At 47.4% G+C, this 13,983-nt stretch overlaps 1 protein-coding gene across 1 annotated transcript in view; it reads right to left on the reverse strand.

Annotated features, from left to right (window-relative positions):
* The window catches only part of IGDCC4 (immunoglobulin superfamily DCC subclass member 4), a 72,755-nt gene that overhangs the window by 25,428 nt on the left and 33,344 nt on the right, over positions 1 to 13,983 (reverse strand). Inside the window, exons 12-17 of the mRNA XM_056866122.1 lie at positions 13,220 to 13,327; positions 11,292 to 11,475; positions 7,866 to 7,993; positions 3,945 to 4,115; positions 3,269 to 3,406; positions 962 to 1,067 (exon numbers count right to left, since the gene is read on the reverse strand). Of these exons, the coding sequence (XP_056722100.1) occupies positions 962 to 1,067; positions 3,269 to 3,406; positions 3,945 to 4,115; positions 7,866 to 7,993; positions 11,292 to 11,475; positions 13,220 to 13,327 (835 nt within the window). The remainder of the gene's footprint in view (positions 1 to 961; positions 1,068 to 3,268; positions 3,407 to 3,944; positions 4,116 to 7,865; positions 7,994 to 11,291; positions 11,476 to 13,219; positions 13,328 to 13,983) is intronic.

A 13,983-nucleotide genomic window follows, 5' to 3' on the forward strand; every position in this document is an offset into this window, starting at 1 on the left:
TAACACCTTTAAAAATAACTTTTAAATAAAGCTTTATTATGCTTTCTGGTGTGGTTGTTCAAGGAGTTTCTGGTACCGAACCTAGGTGAGCTTGGTTGTGTTACCATACCAAGTCTTGACACCACGAATGTGCATTTTTCGGCAATCAAATCAGACGTTTGAACACTGACTCGTGACCTTTGAAGAAGAAGAAGGTCCCGTCGAGTCACAACCAACTCACAACGACCCCAGGACCATGGGGCTTTCAAGGCAAGAGATGAGCGGAGTTAGTTTGCCATTGCCTGCCTCAGCAGGTTTCCTTGGTGGCTTCGTGTGTAGGAGAGGAAACCAATCCAGTTCACCAGATTAGCCTCCACCGCTCATGTGGAAGAGTGGTGAATCAAACCCAGTTCTCCAGATCAGAGTCCACTGCTCCAAACCACCACTTTTAACCACTACACCACGCTGTTCTACTGAGGCTACTATTGTCTTTGACTGAGGACCTAAATGCACAAAATAGCGCTCCTGGATCCATCCTGGGTCCCAATAAGCAGAGATGCACCAGGAGTTCCATGTCAAAACTTAATTTTAAGGAGCACAGGTGGGGGGCACAGATTCAGACCCTCACGGCTGTGCAAGTGGAGAGGGGGCGTACCATTTTCACATCCAGAAATGGCCCCACTAGGAAAATCTACCTACAGCCCATCAGTACACATGCAGTTCATCAGGACACACAAGTTACTTCCATGGGACAGGAGTAGCTCCCCAGGGCTGATTTAGATTAGGAAATCAGAGCTGAGGGGAGATTTAAGCCACATACCGTGGGCAGAATCGGGGCCTGAAAATTAAGTCCCAGCAGTGAACTCCCAGCACACTTCTGCTTGACAGAACCCCGGGCAGAGCAGGAAACAGTGTAAAGTGTAGCTAAGTCACAAGTGTCACAGCATCGTGCTTTGGTCTTGGGGACCAAGACGTGACCTACCTTGGTTTGTTGCTGTGGAAGGCGGCACACATGCAGAAGAGAATGCAGAGCAGGCCCAGGCAGACTCCTGCGATGATTCCCGTGACCGAGTGAATGTCCAGTATATCTGGTAGGCAGAAGAAGCAGCACTGGTTTTTATACCCCGATTTTCTCTACCTTTAAGGAGTCTCAAACCGGCTTACAATAACCTTCCCTATCAGCATAGTGTAGTGGTTAAGAGCAGTGGTTTGGAGTGGTGGACTCTAATCTGGAGAACCGGGTTTGATTCCTCACTCCTTCACATGACCAGTGGACGCTAATCTGGTGAACCAAGTTGGTTTCCCCACTCCTCCACATGAAGCCAGCTGGTTGACCTTGGGCTAGTCACAGTTCTCTTTGCGCTCTCTCAGCCTCACCTACCTCACAGGGTGTCTGTTGTGGGGAGGGGAAGGGAAGGTGATTGTAAGCTGGTTTGATTCTTCCTTAAGTGGCAGAGAAAGTCGGCATATAAAAACTCTTCTTCTTTCTCTTCCCACAACAGACATGTTGTGAGGTTGGTGGGGCTGAGAGAGTTCTGAGAGAACTGTGACTAGCCCAAGGTCAACCAGCTGGCTTCATGTGGAGGAGTGGGGAAACCAACTTGGTTCACCAGATTAGCGTCCACTGGTCATGTGAAGGAGTGAGGAATCAAACCCGGTTCTCCAGATTAGAGTCCACCACTCCAAACCACTGCTCTTCATGTGTAGCAGTGGGGAAACCAACCTGGTTCTCCAGATTAGAGTCTGCCGCTCATGTGGAGGAGTGGGGAATTGAACGGGGGTGGCATTTGTGATGTGGCTCCCCTTACGCTGTGCTGTTTGGTGAACTTGAAGCTCTCGGGGCAAGGGGTCTGCCTCATGCTGCTCCCCCAAGTGCAAAAAGGAGGGTTCTTTCCCGGCGCAGGTTGGGATCTTCCTTGCCCTACACAGGACTGGCATCGATGGAAAGTTGGCTGCTGCGTCTTGGGCATGTGGCCCGTCAAAAAGCAGGTGGTGGTGAATGAAAAATGAAGTACCCAAAAACAATATGGTGAGGAAAAGCTATTGCTGGGATGGGGGTAATCCCATCACTGAGAACGTTCCATTGGTGGTGGTAGAAAGTTCTGTCAAGTCACAGCTGACTTATGGTGACCCTGTAGAGTTTACAAGGCAAGATGACATTGTCTGCCTCTGCGTAGCAACCCTGGACTTCCTTGGTGGTCTCCCATCCAAGGACTAACCAGGGCCGACCCTTAGCTTCCAAGATCTGACCATATTGAGCTAGCCGGGCCCATCTGGCTCAGGGTGAACGTTCTATTAGTTGTTGCTAAAGCTGCAAGTGAGAAAAAACAGAGCAGTGAGGTATTCTGCCCTTATTGGTGCCCACATGCATCTGGTACAGCCCTCCCAGGAAAGAACAGACATTTCTGGGCTAAAGTATATTTGCTTGTTTGTTCACTTCATTTATAACCTGTCTTTCTCCCTAATGGAGACCCAAAGTTGCTGACTTCGTTCTCCTCACCTCCATTTTAATTCCACAATGCCCCTGTGTGGTAGGTTAGGCTGAGAGCATATGAAAAAGAATAAGAAGAGTTTGTTTTTATAGGCCAACTTTCTCTACCACTTAAGGAAGAATCAAACTGGCTTGCAACCACCTTCCCTTCCCCTCCCCACAAAAGACACCCTGTGAGGTAGGTGGGGCTGAGAGAGCTGTGACTAGCCCAAGGTCACCCAGCTGGCTTCATGTGGAGGAGTGGGGAAACAAATCCAGCTCACCAGATTAGCCTCTGCCGCTCTTGTGAAGGAGTGGGGAATCAAAACCGGTTCTCCAGATCAAAGCCCACCCTCCAAACCACCGCTCTTAACCACTGCACCTCGCTGGCTCTCTAGGTCACCTAGTGACTGGCCCAAGGTCACCCAGTGAGCTTCCATAGCAGAATGGGGATTCGAACCTGGCCCTCCCAGATCCTAGTCAGGCACTCTAATCACTACACCACACTGGCTCTCAAGTTCGAGAACAGGGGTGTCAAACTCAATAGTTACGAGGGCTGGACAGGACATAAATTCCACTTGGTGGGGCCAGGCCAGGCCTCGCCAGCCCAGCGTGTAGGGGCAGGCCACGTAAGAGCTCTCTGGCCCTCGGATAAGAGCTCTGCAGATCCGGCCCTCGGGCCTTAAGTCTGACACCACCGTTCTAAAACATTCCAAAGAGGCTTCTATGTGGGTTCAGATCCCAACAAAGTGACAGCACTGAGAGCTTGAAGGAAACGTCCCAACGTCACAGCCACCCCAGTACATTATAAACCAGTACCTGAGAACCGCTCCTGCAGAGTCTGCACGTCCTTCACGTTTGAGTAGGGGCCCGACCCGACGACTGTCTTCGCTCCCATCTTGAAGAAGTATCTGGTGTCGCTCTCCAGCCCATGCACCTCGGTGCTGAAGGTATTGCCTGCAGGAGAGAGGAATGCAAGGAGGAGGAAGAGGAAGAGGAAGAGGAAGAGGAAGAAGAGTAGGACGGTTTTTATATGCTGACTTTCTCTACCACTTAAGGGAGACTCAAACTGGTTTACAATCTCCTTCCCTTCCCCACAACAGACACCCTGTGAGGTAGGTGGGACTGAGACAGCTCTAATGGAGCTGTGACTAGCCCAAGGTCACCCAGCTGGCTTCATGTGGAAGAGCAGGGAAACCAACCCAGTTCACCAGATTAGCATCTGCTGCTCAAGTGGAGGAGTGAGAAATCAAACCCAGTTCTCCAGATTAGAGTACACCGTTCTTAACCACTACACCACTCTGGCTCTGAGACAGACTGAATATACAACATCTGTTTTCTTCAGAAGTTCAGCCTTTTCAGAATGCTGTTAACCCTCCACTTGTGAGATGAACAGCAGCCAGGAAGTGAAGAGTCGAATCTGGGTTCTTCTTAGCAAGCATGCGCATGAGCCTCCACACGATACGGTTTCCCTCATACATTGACGGGAACTCACCCTCTTTTGTCAGGAGAGTCCACATCTCATCTGGTTGCGAATGATTGGCATTGTACAGGATCACGTACTCCACGATGATGCCATTGGGTTCTGACGGGGGACACCAGTGGACCTGGACAGCGTAGGGATTGAGCGGGTGCAGCCTCAGGTCGGAGGGAGGTGTTGACGGCCCTGTGTGAATAGAAAATATAGGGGAGGGGCTGTGGCTCAGTGGTAGGGCATCTGCTCGGCATGCAGAAGCTCCCAGGTTCAACCCCTGGCATCTCCAGTTAAAGGGACCAGGCAAGGAGGTGATGTGAAAGACCTCTGCCTGAGACCCTGGAGAGCCGCTGCCAGTCTGAGTAGACAGTACTGACTTCGATGAACCAAGGGTCTGACTCAGTAGAAGGCAGCTTCATGTGTTCATGTGTTCAACAGAATGCAAAAGAAAGATGACAGAAAAAACATTTCTTATGCCGACATGATGAACATTCGGCAAGAAACGAGCATCTTGAATACTTCCCATTCCATGATAAACACAAGCAATGATATGACTTATGAGCAGTTTTATGAGAAATGGAAACTATTTTATAAATATGCTGAGGCTCAAGGTTAACGAAAACAAAATAAGAAAATAGATATTAATTAATGGTAATGAAACTTTAACTTTAGATCTAGGCAATTATTTTGCTTGTTGAGGCACTAAACATGTTTGATGGACATAAATGGTGTTCATTTTTCAATTATATTATATGTTCAATTCGCCCGGATATTTTTTCTTTTTCACTTTATAATCTGGGTAATTATTCAACTGCTGAATGTTGTTGAAAAGTACAGTAACGTAGTCTGCTCAATTTACCTTTGAATTTTTGCTTTTTCAGTTGTATGTTGGATACCTTTACTTTTTCCCTTTCCCTGTTTTTCCTTCTGTAACCCTTTTATTATAAAATAAATAAATAATATAAAAGAATGGTTCCCATTCACGGTACTAAACTTACGACTACACATGATCCTGGCAGTTCTATAAATGAAGCTTGCTGCAGTTTAAATTTTTAGTTTTCAGGCACACGGAGGGCCAATTTTGTTTATGATCACAGCAAGAAAGGGAAGAATCTTTTCTCCTCAAAGCCCCACCAATCGTTTCTGATCTTAAATGGCCCCAGAAAGCTGCTCTTTATCCCATACTGGCCAGTATACATGGATTAGTACTTCTAAGTTTCCCAGTGGAGCAAATATTTATTTCTTCTACTTAAAACATTTATTTGCCACCTTTCTTCTTTACAGAGCTCGAGGCGGCTTACATCATAGATTAAAATACCTAAAAGAAAATACATGAAAAAATGTAAAAATCAAAAATTTAAAATCTCAACTCAGGACTGCGAGTAAAATTAACCAAATATGGTCCTAAATGAAACCACGTCTTCATCTGCCTTCAAAAGATCAAAGAAGAGTCTGTGATTATTTGAATCTAATATGGCAAGAGGCTTAAATGTCCTATGAAAGAATTGAATACGATGCACGGACTCTTCTGAGATCAAATGACTGATGAAGCCTTTGGCAGAAATGGACTCCTAATTTGTATACAGAATGACTGTAATGTTTATCTTCATGTGTGCTTAGACACTATATAGACTGTTATCCATTGCAGTATTTCTTGTATGTTTCTTGTCTGGTTCATTATAAATTGTTCCGTTCTTTAGCCTGTTGTTGTTGTTTTTGTTCATACGTTGCTTTTTACAACACTGTTTTTCATTTTTGACTTGTTTGTCCAAAAGTTCAAAAGCAAAGACAAAATGGCTACTCTCGGGCCGTTTCCATCCCCTCACACTGAGAATCCACTCAGAATTGGGCCCCCAAGCACCTGAAGATGGGAGCTCTGTTCACAGAACAGCCAGTACTGCATGTCGTCGAGCCCTTCACAAAATCAGAAATTAAGGATGGATTCCCCCCACCCATTAATTCGGAGGCCGGATGGGAAGCAGAAAGTAACCCTGGCTTCCAAAAGGTAAGGAATCAACATGAAATCATGGGCTAACATTGATACAAGTGATTTTGTGAATAATATATAATAAATTTAATACAAACACAAAATTAATATAAATATAAACAACTTGTATGTCGCCCTGTTCTAGCCTCTATGTATCTGTGCTGAACATGCCAAATAAACATAAAAACACAAAATAACAACAGTGTGACAATATACCCAAATATCACAGCTCAAACCATAGGCATTTCGACTGTGAACCCTTCTTCAGTGGTCTGAATAATTCATTTTGAAAATGCATAAATGTATAAGAAAATTGCAATCCTTAGACTGAGTAAGCTGACATTTGTAAATTGTAAAGTCTAAAATTTGTTTATGTATATTTCATTCAGAGTTGCCTTTATAATCTTAGGCTCCTATAGAAGTATTCCTTTCACAGTTCTCAATCATCAAGATATATTGAAAAATGATTTCATGTTGATCCCTTACCTTTTGGGTACCTTATTCTAGTTTTATAGGGTTAAGGTTTTTTCCCCTGTTTGTTGTTGCTGTAGTAACTTTGGCTTTTACATATTTTACAATCTCCTCCATACTCGTAAGGACTAGATCACAATGGGTAGCCGTGTTAGTCTGTCAATAGCAGTAGAACAGAGCAAGAGTCCAGTAGCACCTTAAAGGTTAACATTTCTGGCAGGGCAGGAGCTTTCGTGAGTCACAGCTCACTTCTTCAGCAGAAAAGAGCAAGAGTCCAGTAGCACCTTAAAGACTACTCATAGGTCATTTCTGCATGGGTACTTGGACTCACGTTCGGCCTTGGAGTTCTGCATGAGTTTTCCCTCCATTAGAAATGACCTTGCTGCCGGCCCTCGCAAATCCCGGGTCTTCCCATTCCTCTGCTAACCCGACTCTTCCCTCTCCCCTGAGCTCAGCCCGGCTGAAATCCCCGTGCAGAAGGCAAAGCACAGGACACAGAAGATTGCTTTCTCTCATAACCGATCACAAAACAGCGTATAAAGAGGCGGGAATTCAAGTCCTTCCTGCTTCCTCAGAGCCCCTCCCTTCCTTTCAGATTGCCCTGTTTTTTGTGTTTTGTTCTTAAAATGTTTTTTATGCGGCAATTGGGTTTGGGGGGGGGAATCTTCTCTCACAGTGAGCACTGCGAAGAAAGCCAATTACAAAGCAGCATTTAAAAGGGCGGGGCTTGATTTGACCTTGGAGATTGCTGGTGCATAGATTCCCAACTGGAAAGTGTGGGTCCAGTGAGTAACAAACCTCAGGTAATATTCCCATGCATAAATGACCAAAAGGACTAGAGATGGGTTTTTAAAAAAATAAAGAACAACTGCTGTTTGGGCCAAATGCTAATTTCTGTGCCAAACATTAAACCATTCCACAAACTCATGGAATGTACACACAGAAAATCTGTTATCAAGATGGAATTCCCCCTGTCCCCATTCCCCCATCCTTTCCCCATAATATAGATAAATGACCTTTTTTTTCTTCATAGAGTTGGAAGGGACCTCCAGGGTCATCTAGTCCAACCCCCTGTACAATGCAGGACATTCACAACTACCTCCCCCTCCCCACAGCCCCAGTGACCCCTACTCCAAGCCCAGAAGATGGCCAAGATGCCCTCCCTCTCATCATCTGCTTAAGGTCAAAGAATCAGCAGTGTTAACAGATGGCCGTCTAGCCTCTGCTTAAAAACCTCCAGGGAAGGAGAGCTCACCACCTCCAGAGGAAGCCTGTTCCACTGAGGAACCGCTCTGTTAGAAAATTCTTCCTAATGTCTAGACGGAAACTCTTTGGATTTAGTTTCAACTCATTGGTTCTGGTCCGACCTTCTGGGGCAACAGAAAACAACTCGGCACCCTTCTCTATATGACAGCCCTTCAAGTACTTGAAGACGGTCATCATATCCTCTTTCAGTCTTCTCCTTTCCAGGCTACTGTACTCACTGTCCGGAAGGGTGAACCACTCCACCACGTTCCCAAATGGCCCGTCGATGCCGACACCGTTCGACTGCACTGCGAACTCGTACCTGGTGAATGGCTTCAGCCCACTGATGAGGATGCCTTCATCAGAACTGTTGAGAGAAAGGAGCATCCATGTGGGGAAAATGGGTTATGACGGGAGTCTGTCGCACCGACCGTAATAAGTCGGACAGGGGTTGGGTGGCCCTCCGAGCAAAAGATTTGGCAGACCCTGTAAGGTAAACAACTTGAAATGTAAGCATTTTCTGCACACTTGACCTTAGCCAATAGGCCGAGAAGGAATTCTAGAAGCCTTTTCAGAGCAGCCGTATCTATCCATGCACAAAGGTCTGGGGTGCGACATAGAGTGTCTGGGGTGCGACATAGATAAGGAACGGTGATGGAGAGCCCCTGCCCGGACACCAGCAACAGCAGAAATCCCCACAAGACCTTTTACTTCCTGGTTGCATTAACAATATAAAGCCAGCGTGATGTAGTAGTTACGAGCGGTGAACTCTAATCTGGAGAACCAGGTTCAATTCCCCACTCCTCCAGTTGCATTAACAATATAGAGCCAGCGTGGTGTAGTAGTTACGAGCGGTGGACTCTAATCCAGAGAACCGGGTTCAATTCCCCACTCCTCCACATGAAGCCTTCTGGATGACCTGGGGCCAGTCAGAGTTCTCTCTGAACTCTCTCAGCCCCACCGACCTCACAAGGTGTCTGTTGTGGGGAGAGGAAGGCAATTGTAAGCCGGTGTGATTCTCCTTAAAAGGTAGAGAAGGTCGGCTTCTTCTTCTTCTTCTTCTTCTTCCTCTTCCTCTTCTTTTTATTTATCTTAGTACCCTTTCAAACCAGGAACACCCCCATGACAGCTAACAATAAAACCAAAGCTTTTTAAAAATTAATTTCAATTAAAACACAACAGCGCTATTAGCTAAAAGGTAGCTCCACATTCAGAGGCAGGAAACCAGGGGTCCCCAATGTGGTGCCCGTGGGCAGCATGGCACCTGCCAACACCTTTCCTGGCAAACACCATGTGTTTTAATAAAATGGGTGTGGCCAGGTGGGGCTCTTACCCAGCAGAGCTTTTGATAGGCCACTGAAGATCCAATTGGCTGTGCAGATTAAAATAAAGCTGTTTCAGCAGCATTGTACCATTTTTTGTATTTTTATAAATTAAATTACCCCTCTTCTCCTCCTACATTTGGGTTCTTCTGTGTGTGTAGCTCCGCCTCTTGCAGCAGCCATTTTGTGGCTGGCTCCATCTCCTGCGGCAGCCATTTCGTGGTTGTGCCCACCACCCTGTGTCAGAATTCCAAAGGTGCCCACAGGCTGAAAAACCTTGGACAACAGTGCCAGCAAGAAACATCAGGGAGAGGCCTTGGCCCTTACGCCCGGTTTATTGGCCCCCGTATGAAGAAGGACTAGATGGACCATTGGTCAGGCCTCACATCAAAAAGGATGTGGACAGAATCGGGAGGGTCCAGAGGAGAGCGACGAGGATGATTAGGGGCCTGGAGACCAAGCCCTGCGAGAAAAGGCTGTGGGAGCTGGAAATGTTGAGTCTGGAGAAGAGGAGGTTGAGGGGGGACATGATCGCTCTCTTTAAGTATTTCAAGGGCTGTCACTTAGAGGAGGGCAGGGAGCTGTTCCTGTTGGCAGCAGAGGGTAGGGCTCGCAATAATGAGTTTAAATTGCAGGCAGAGAGGTACCGGCTGGCTATTAAGAAAACATTTTTTATAGCACCTGGAGTATTGTCTGCAGTTCTGGAGGCCTCATTTAAAAAAGGATGTGGACAGAATGCAGCGGGTGCAGAGGAGAGCGATGAGGATGATCAAGGGCCTAGAGACCAAGCCCTGCAAGGAAAGGCTGAGGGAGCTGGGAATGTTTAGTCTGGAGAAGAGGAGGCTGGACGGGGAGCAGGTTTGCTCTCTTGAAGTATTTGTCAGAGGAGGGCAGGGAGCTGTTCCTGTTGGCAGCAAAGGATAGGACTCGCAATAACGGGTTTAAGTTGCGGCCGGAAAGGTACCAGCTGGATATTAGGGGGGGAATTTTACAGTAAGAGTTGTTCAACGGTGGAATCGGCTGCCTAGGGAGGTGTTGAGCTCCCCCTCACTGGCAGTCTTTAAGCAGAGGCTGGACAAGCACTTGTCAGGGATTCTCTAGGCTGATCCTGCATTGTGCAGGGTGGGACTAGATGGCCTGTATGGCCCCTTACAACTCTTTGATTCTATGACTCTATGATCTGTCTCTGACTCTTGATGTCTTTCGCCACCAGGTGCAGACTTTTTGTTTCATCTGGCGTTCCCCCAATAATGGCCATTGGTCCTCCTTCTAGTGTTGTTTAATTTTACATTTTACATAAGTGTTTAATTTTACATTTAACTGTATTTTATTTGTTGACTTTTTAAATGTTTTAACGTTTGCCTCCTTGTGGACCCTGAGTGGAAAAGCGGCACAAATTTGTTGTAAATAAATAAATCTTAGTGTTACCTCACTGCCCTGTCTCCCACAGGGTCAGAGACTGCAGGAGTTATTGTCTAGTATGAGGTGAGAACTCATTTTGTATCTCCATAGCTGGCCCAGGGGAAAGGCCAAGCTGTCCCCAGATCGACTCTGGGCTCAACCCAAAAGCTGCCGCATTGGCTTTCTGCTGTTATCTTGGTAGTACTTCACAGCACGTCAAGTCACAGCCAAATTATGGCAACCCCATAGGGTTTTCAAGGCAAGAGACACTCGGAAGTGGTTTGCCATTGCCTGCCTCCTTGTGTGCTGAGAGAGTTCGGAGAGAACTGTGACTTGCCCAAGGTCACCCAGCAGGCTTCGTGTGGAGGAGCGGGGAACTGAATTATGCCTTGTATGGAGACAGCAGACAGGGAGAAGCTTTTCTCCCTCTCATATAATACCAGAACGCGGGGTCATCTGCTGAAGCTGGAAGGTGAGGGATTCAAAACAGATAAAAGGAAGCATTTCTTCACACATGGCATAGTTAAATAGTGGCACTCCCTGCCCCAGGATGTGGTGATGGCTGCCAACTTGGAAGGCTTTCAGAGGGGAGTGGACATGTTCATGGAGGAGAGGACTATTCATGGCTACTAATGAAAATGGATGCTAGTCATGATGCATACCTGTTCTCTCCAGGATCAGAGGTGCATGCCTTTTATATGAGGTGCTGGAGAACACAGGCAGGATAATGCTGCTTCAGTTGTCTTGTTTGTGGGCTTCCTAGAGGCATCTGGTTGGCCACTGTGTGAACAGACTGCTGGGCCTGATGGACTTTGGTCTGATCCAGCATGGCCTTTCTTATGTTCTTATGAACCTGGTTCTCCAGATTAGAGTCTGGTGCTCTTAACCATGACACCACGCTGGCTGTCTACACCACAATGTCTCTCTCTGCTGTTATCTTACCTCGTGTAATAAGTCACCAGTGAGGCATTCTTAAGCCCCCAGGGGCTGAAGCGCACTGTATAATTGACAATCTTCATTGTGGTGAAATCAGGTTTCTTCCACCGCAGCCAGATGGATGTAGAGCTGTTGGATTCCGCGTAGATGTGGGCTGGGGGCAGTGGGGGGCCCTTTCGAACTGGGGGGTCTGAGTGTACAGTCAAGGGAAGAGAAAGCAGAAAGCAGATTGAGTGGCACGGAAGCTTACCTCCACCACATTGCACAAGGAGCAGCGGTAGCAGTTGGGATGCAAAAGCCCATTGGCACTGTGATCTGCACCATAGAATCACAGACTCATAGAGTTGGAAGGGACCACCAGGGTCATCTAGTCCAACCCCCTGCACAATGCAGGAAATTCACAACTACCTCCCCCACATACCCCCAGTGACCCCTCCTACTCCAAGCCCAGAAGATGGCCAAGATGCCCTCCCTCTCATCATCTGCTTAAGGTCATAGAATCAGTATTGCTGAGAGATGGCCATCTATCCTCTGCTTAAAAACCTCCAGGGAAGGAGAGGCCACCACCTCCCGAGGAAGCCTGTTCCACTGAGGAACCCCTCTAACTGTTAGAAAATTTTTCTTGATGTCTATATGGAAACTCTTTTGATTTAATTTAAACCCACTGGTTCTGGTCTGACCTTCTGGGGCAACAGAAAACAACTCAGCACCATCCTCTCTATGACAGCCCTTCAAGTACTTGAAGATGGTTGTCATCTCCCCTCTCTGTCTTCTCCTCTTCAGGCTAAACATACCCAGCTCCTTCAACCTTTCCTCATAGGACTTGGTCTCCAGACCCCTCACCATCTAGCTGTAGGCAGGGAGATGCCAATTCCCTGCACCATGCAGCTGACAAGCAGGGCTGAGTGTCATTTAAGTTGTAAAAAAACAGTTCTGCCCACGAATAGTTCAGATTCATCTCCAAGAACACTTTTGGAGCCCGTATGGATTCCGTTAGAAAACTTCCCACTGAGAAACATAGCATCCTTTGCAAAATGTTCTGCCTCACGTTGAGAGCCCATATCCAGCCGGTTCTACGTCAGCTGCCCTGGCTCCAGCTGGAACACCAGATCAGGTTCAAGGTGCTGGTTTTGACCTTTAAAGCCTTTTCACGATATGGGAACTTTGTATCTATGCGGTTTTCGCATTTGCAACTGCCTGGTGGATAGGGTGGCCAGGTCCCTCTTCGCCACCAGCGGGAGGTTTTGGGGTGGAGCCTGAGGAGGGCGGGGTTTGTGGAGGGGAGGGACCTCAATGCCGTAGAGTCATTTTTCTCCAGGGGAACTTGTTTGTATCGGCTGGAGATCAGTTGCAATAGGAGATCTCCAGCTAGTACCTGGAGGTTGGCAACCCTACCGGTGGAGCCACTATCAGCTCTGTTGCAAAACTTATGTGCAGCCACACCAGTAACAAGATTTTAACACTGGGGCAGTTGGCAGAAATGCAAACAGCAGAGGGTCCAGGCGAACACCGCTTTCCCCTGCCTGCTTAGTTCACAAGCAAGAAAGAGCCGGGGAGTGTGTGGGAGGCACAAAACGCCCTTCGCACATCTGATGCAAAGTCCTTGTGTTGTTCCCCCAGGAACACAAGGACTCGCCCACAGGCACCACGTTGGGGACCCCTGCTGTGACGCGCAGACAAGCCCTCAGAGCTTAGCAGCTGCATTTCTTCAAACCTACACTCTCGCCCTAAGAACTAGAAACTTGCTTTTTAAAAAAAAATGGAGGCGGGACTAGTTCAAGTCCTGAATTCTCATTCCAATACAAACTTCTGCACGCATATGGTACTGCTGCAGAACGCACCCCAAGAGCCCTCAGCGCATGACTTTGCCATCACCAACAAGCAACAGGTATCAGTGAATATGTGCTAGCGAAGGCACACAACAGGGCACCTACTGGCTGGGGTGACCGGAGCTCTCCCCGTCTTGCCTTTCCACACTGCCGCGTAGCCGTCTTCGTGCTTATTGAACGCCACCAACTTCACCTCGTAGAGCCTTCCAGGAACTGGATGGGGAAGGAAGGAAGGAAGGAAGGAAGGAAGGAAGGAAGGAAGGAAGGAAGGAAGGAAGGAAGGAAGGAAGGAAGGAAGGAAGGAAGGAAGGAAGGAAGAGAAGGAAGGAAGGAAGAGAAAGGAAGGAAGGAAGGAAGGAAGGAAGGAAGGAAGGAAGGAAGGAAGGAAGGAAGGAAGGAAGGAAGGAAGGAAGGAAGAAAGAAAGAAAGAAAGAAAGAAAGAAAGAAAGAAAGAAAGAAAGAAAGAAAGAAAGAAAGAAAGAAAGAAAGAAAGAAAGAAGCAAACATCTTAGTGCCAGGTTAGTAGTTCAAGGCCAGCCTAGAAAAAGTTGGTGTAGGACAGCAAAAGGGAATCTTGGACACCTTCCTCTCCAAAGACAAATGTTCAGGGCAGCCACACCTACAGCACACTCTTCATGCAAGGAGCCCAGCTGCATCAGGCCAGGTCCGCTTTGCTCAGCCATCCGTATCCAGCAAGGGCCAACCAGAGAATGCCAGGAAGTGTGATCAGGGTACAAAAGCCACAGCCTCCTGGGATTCAGACTCATATTTCCTCTGAACATGAATAGTTCATGGAGCTAATGCTGGGTAATCAACCAATGCCCCGCCATGCATCAAAGTTAGAAACCATCACGGGTCCATGGGGGCAG

This window comes from Euleptes europaea, chromosome 20 (genome assembly GCF_029931775.1).
Source record: "Euleptes europaea isolate rEulEur1 chromosome 20, rEulEur1.hap1, whole genome shotgun sequence".
NCBI classification, from domain to species: Eukaryota; Metazoa; Chordata; class Lepidosauria; order Squamata; family Sphaerodactylidae; genus Euleptes; species Euleptes europaea.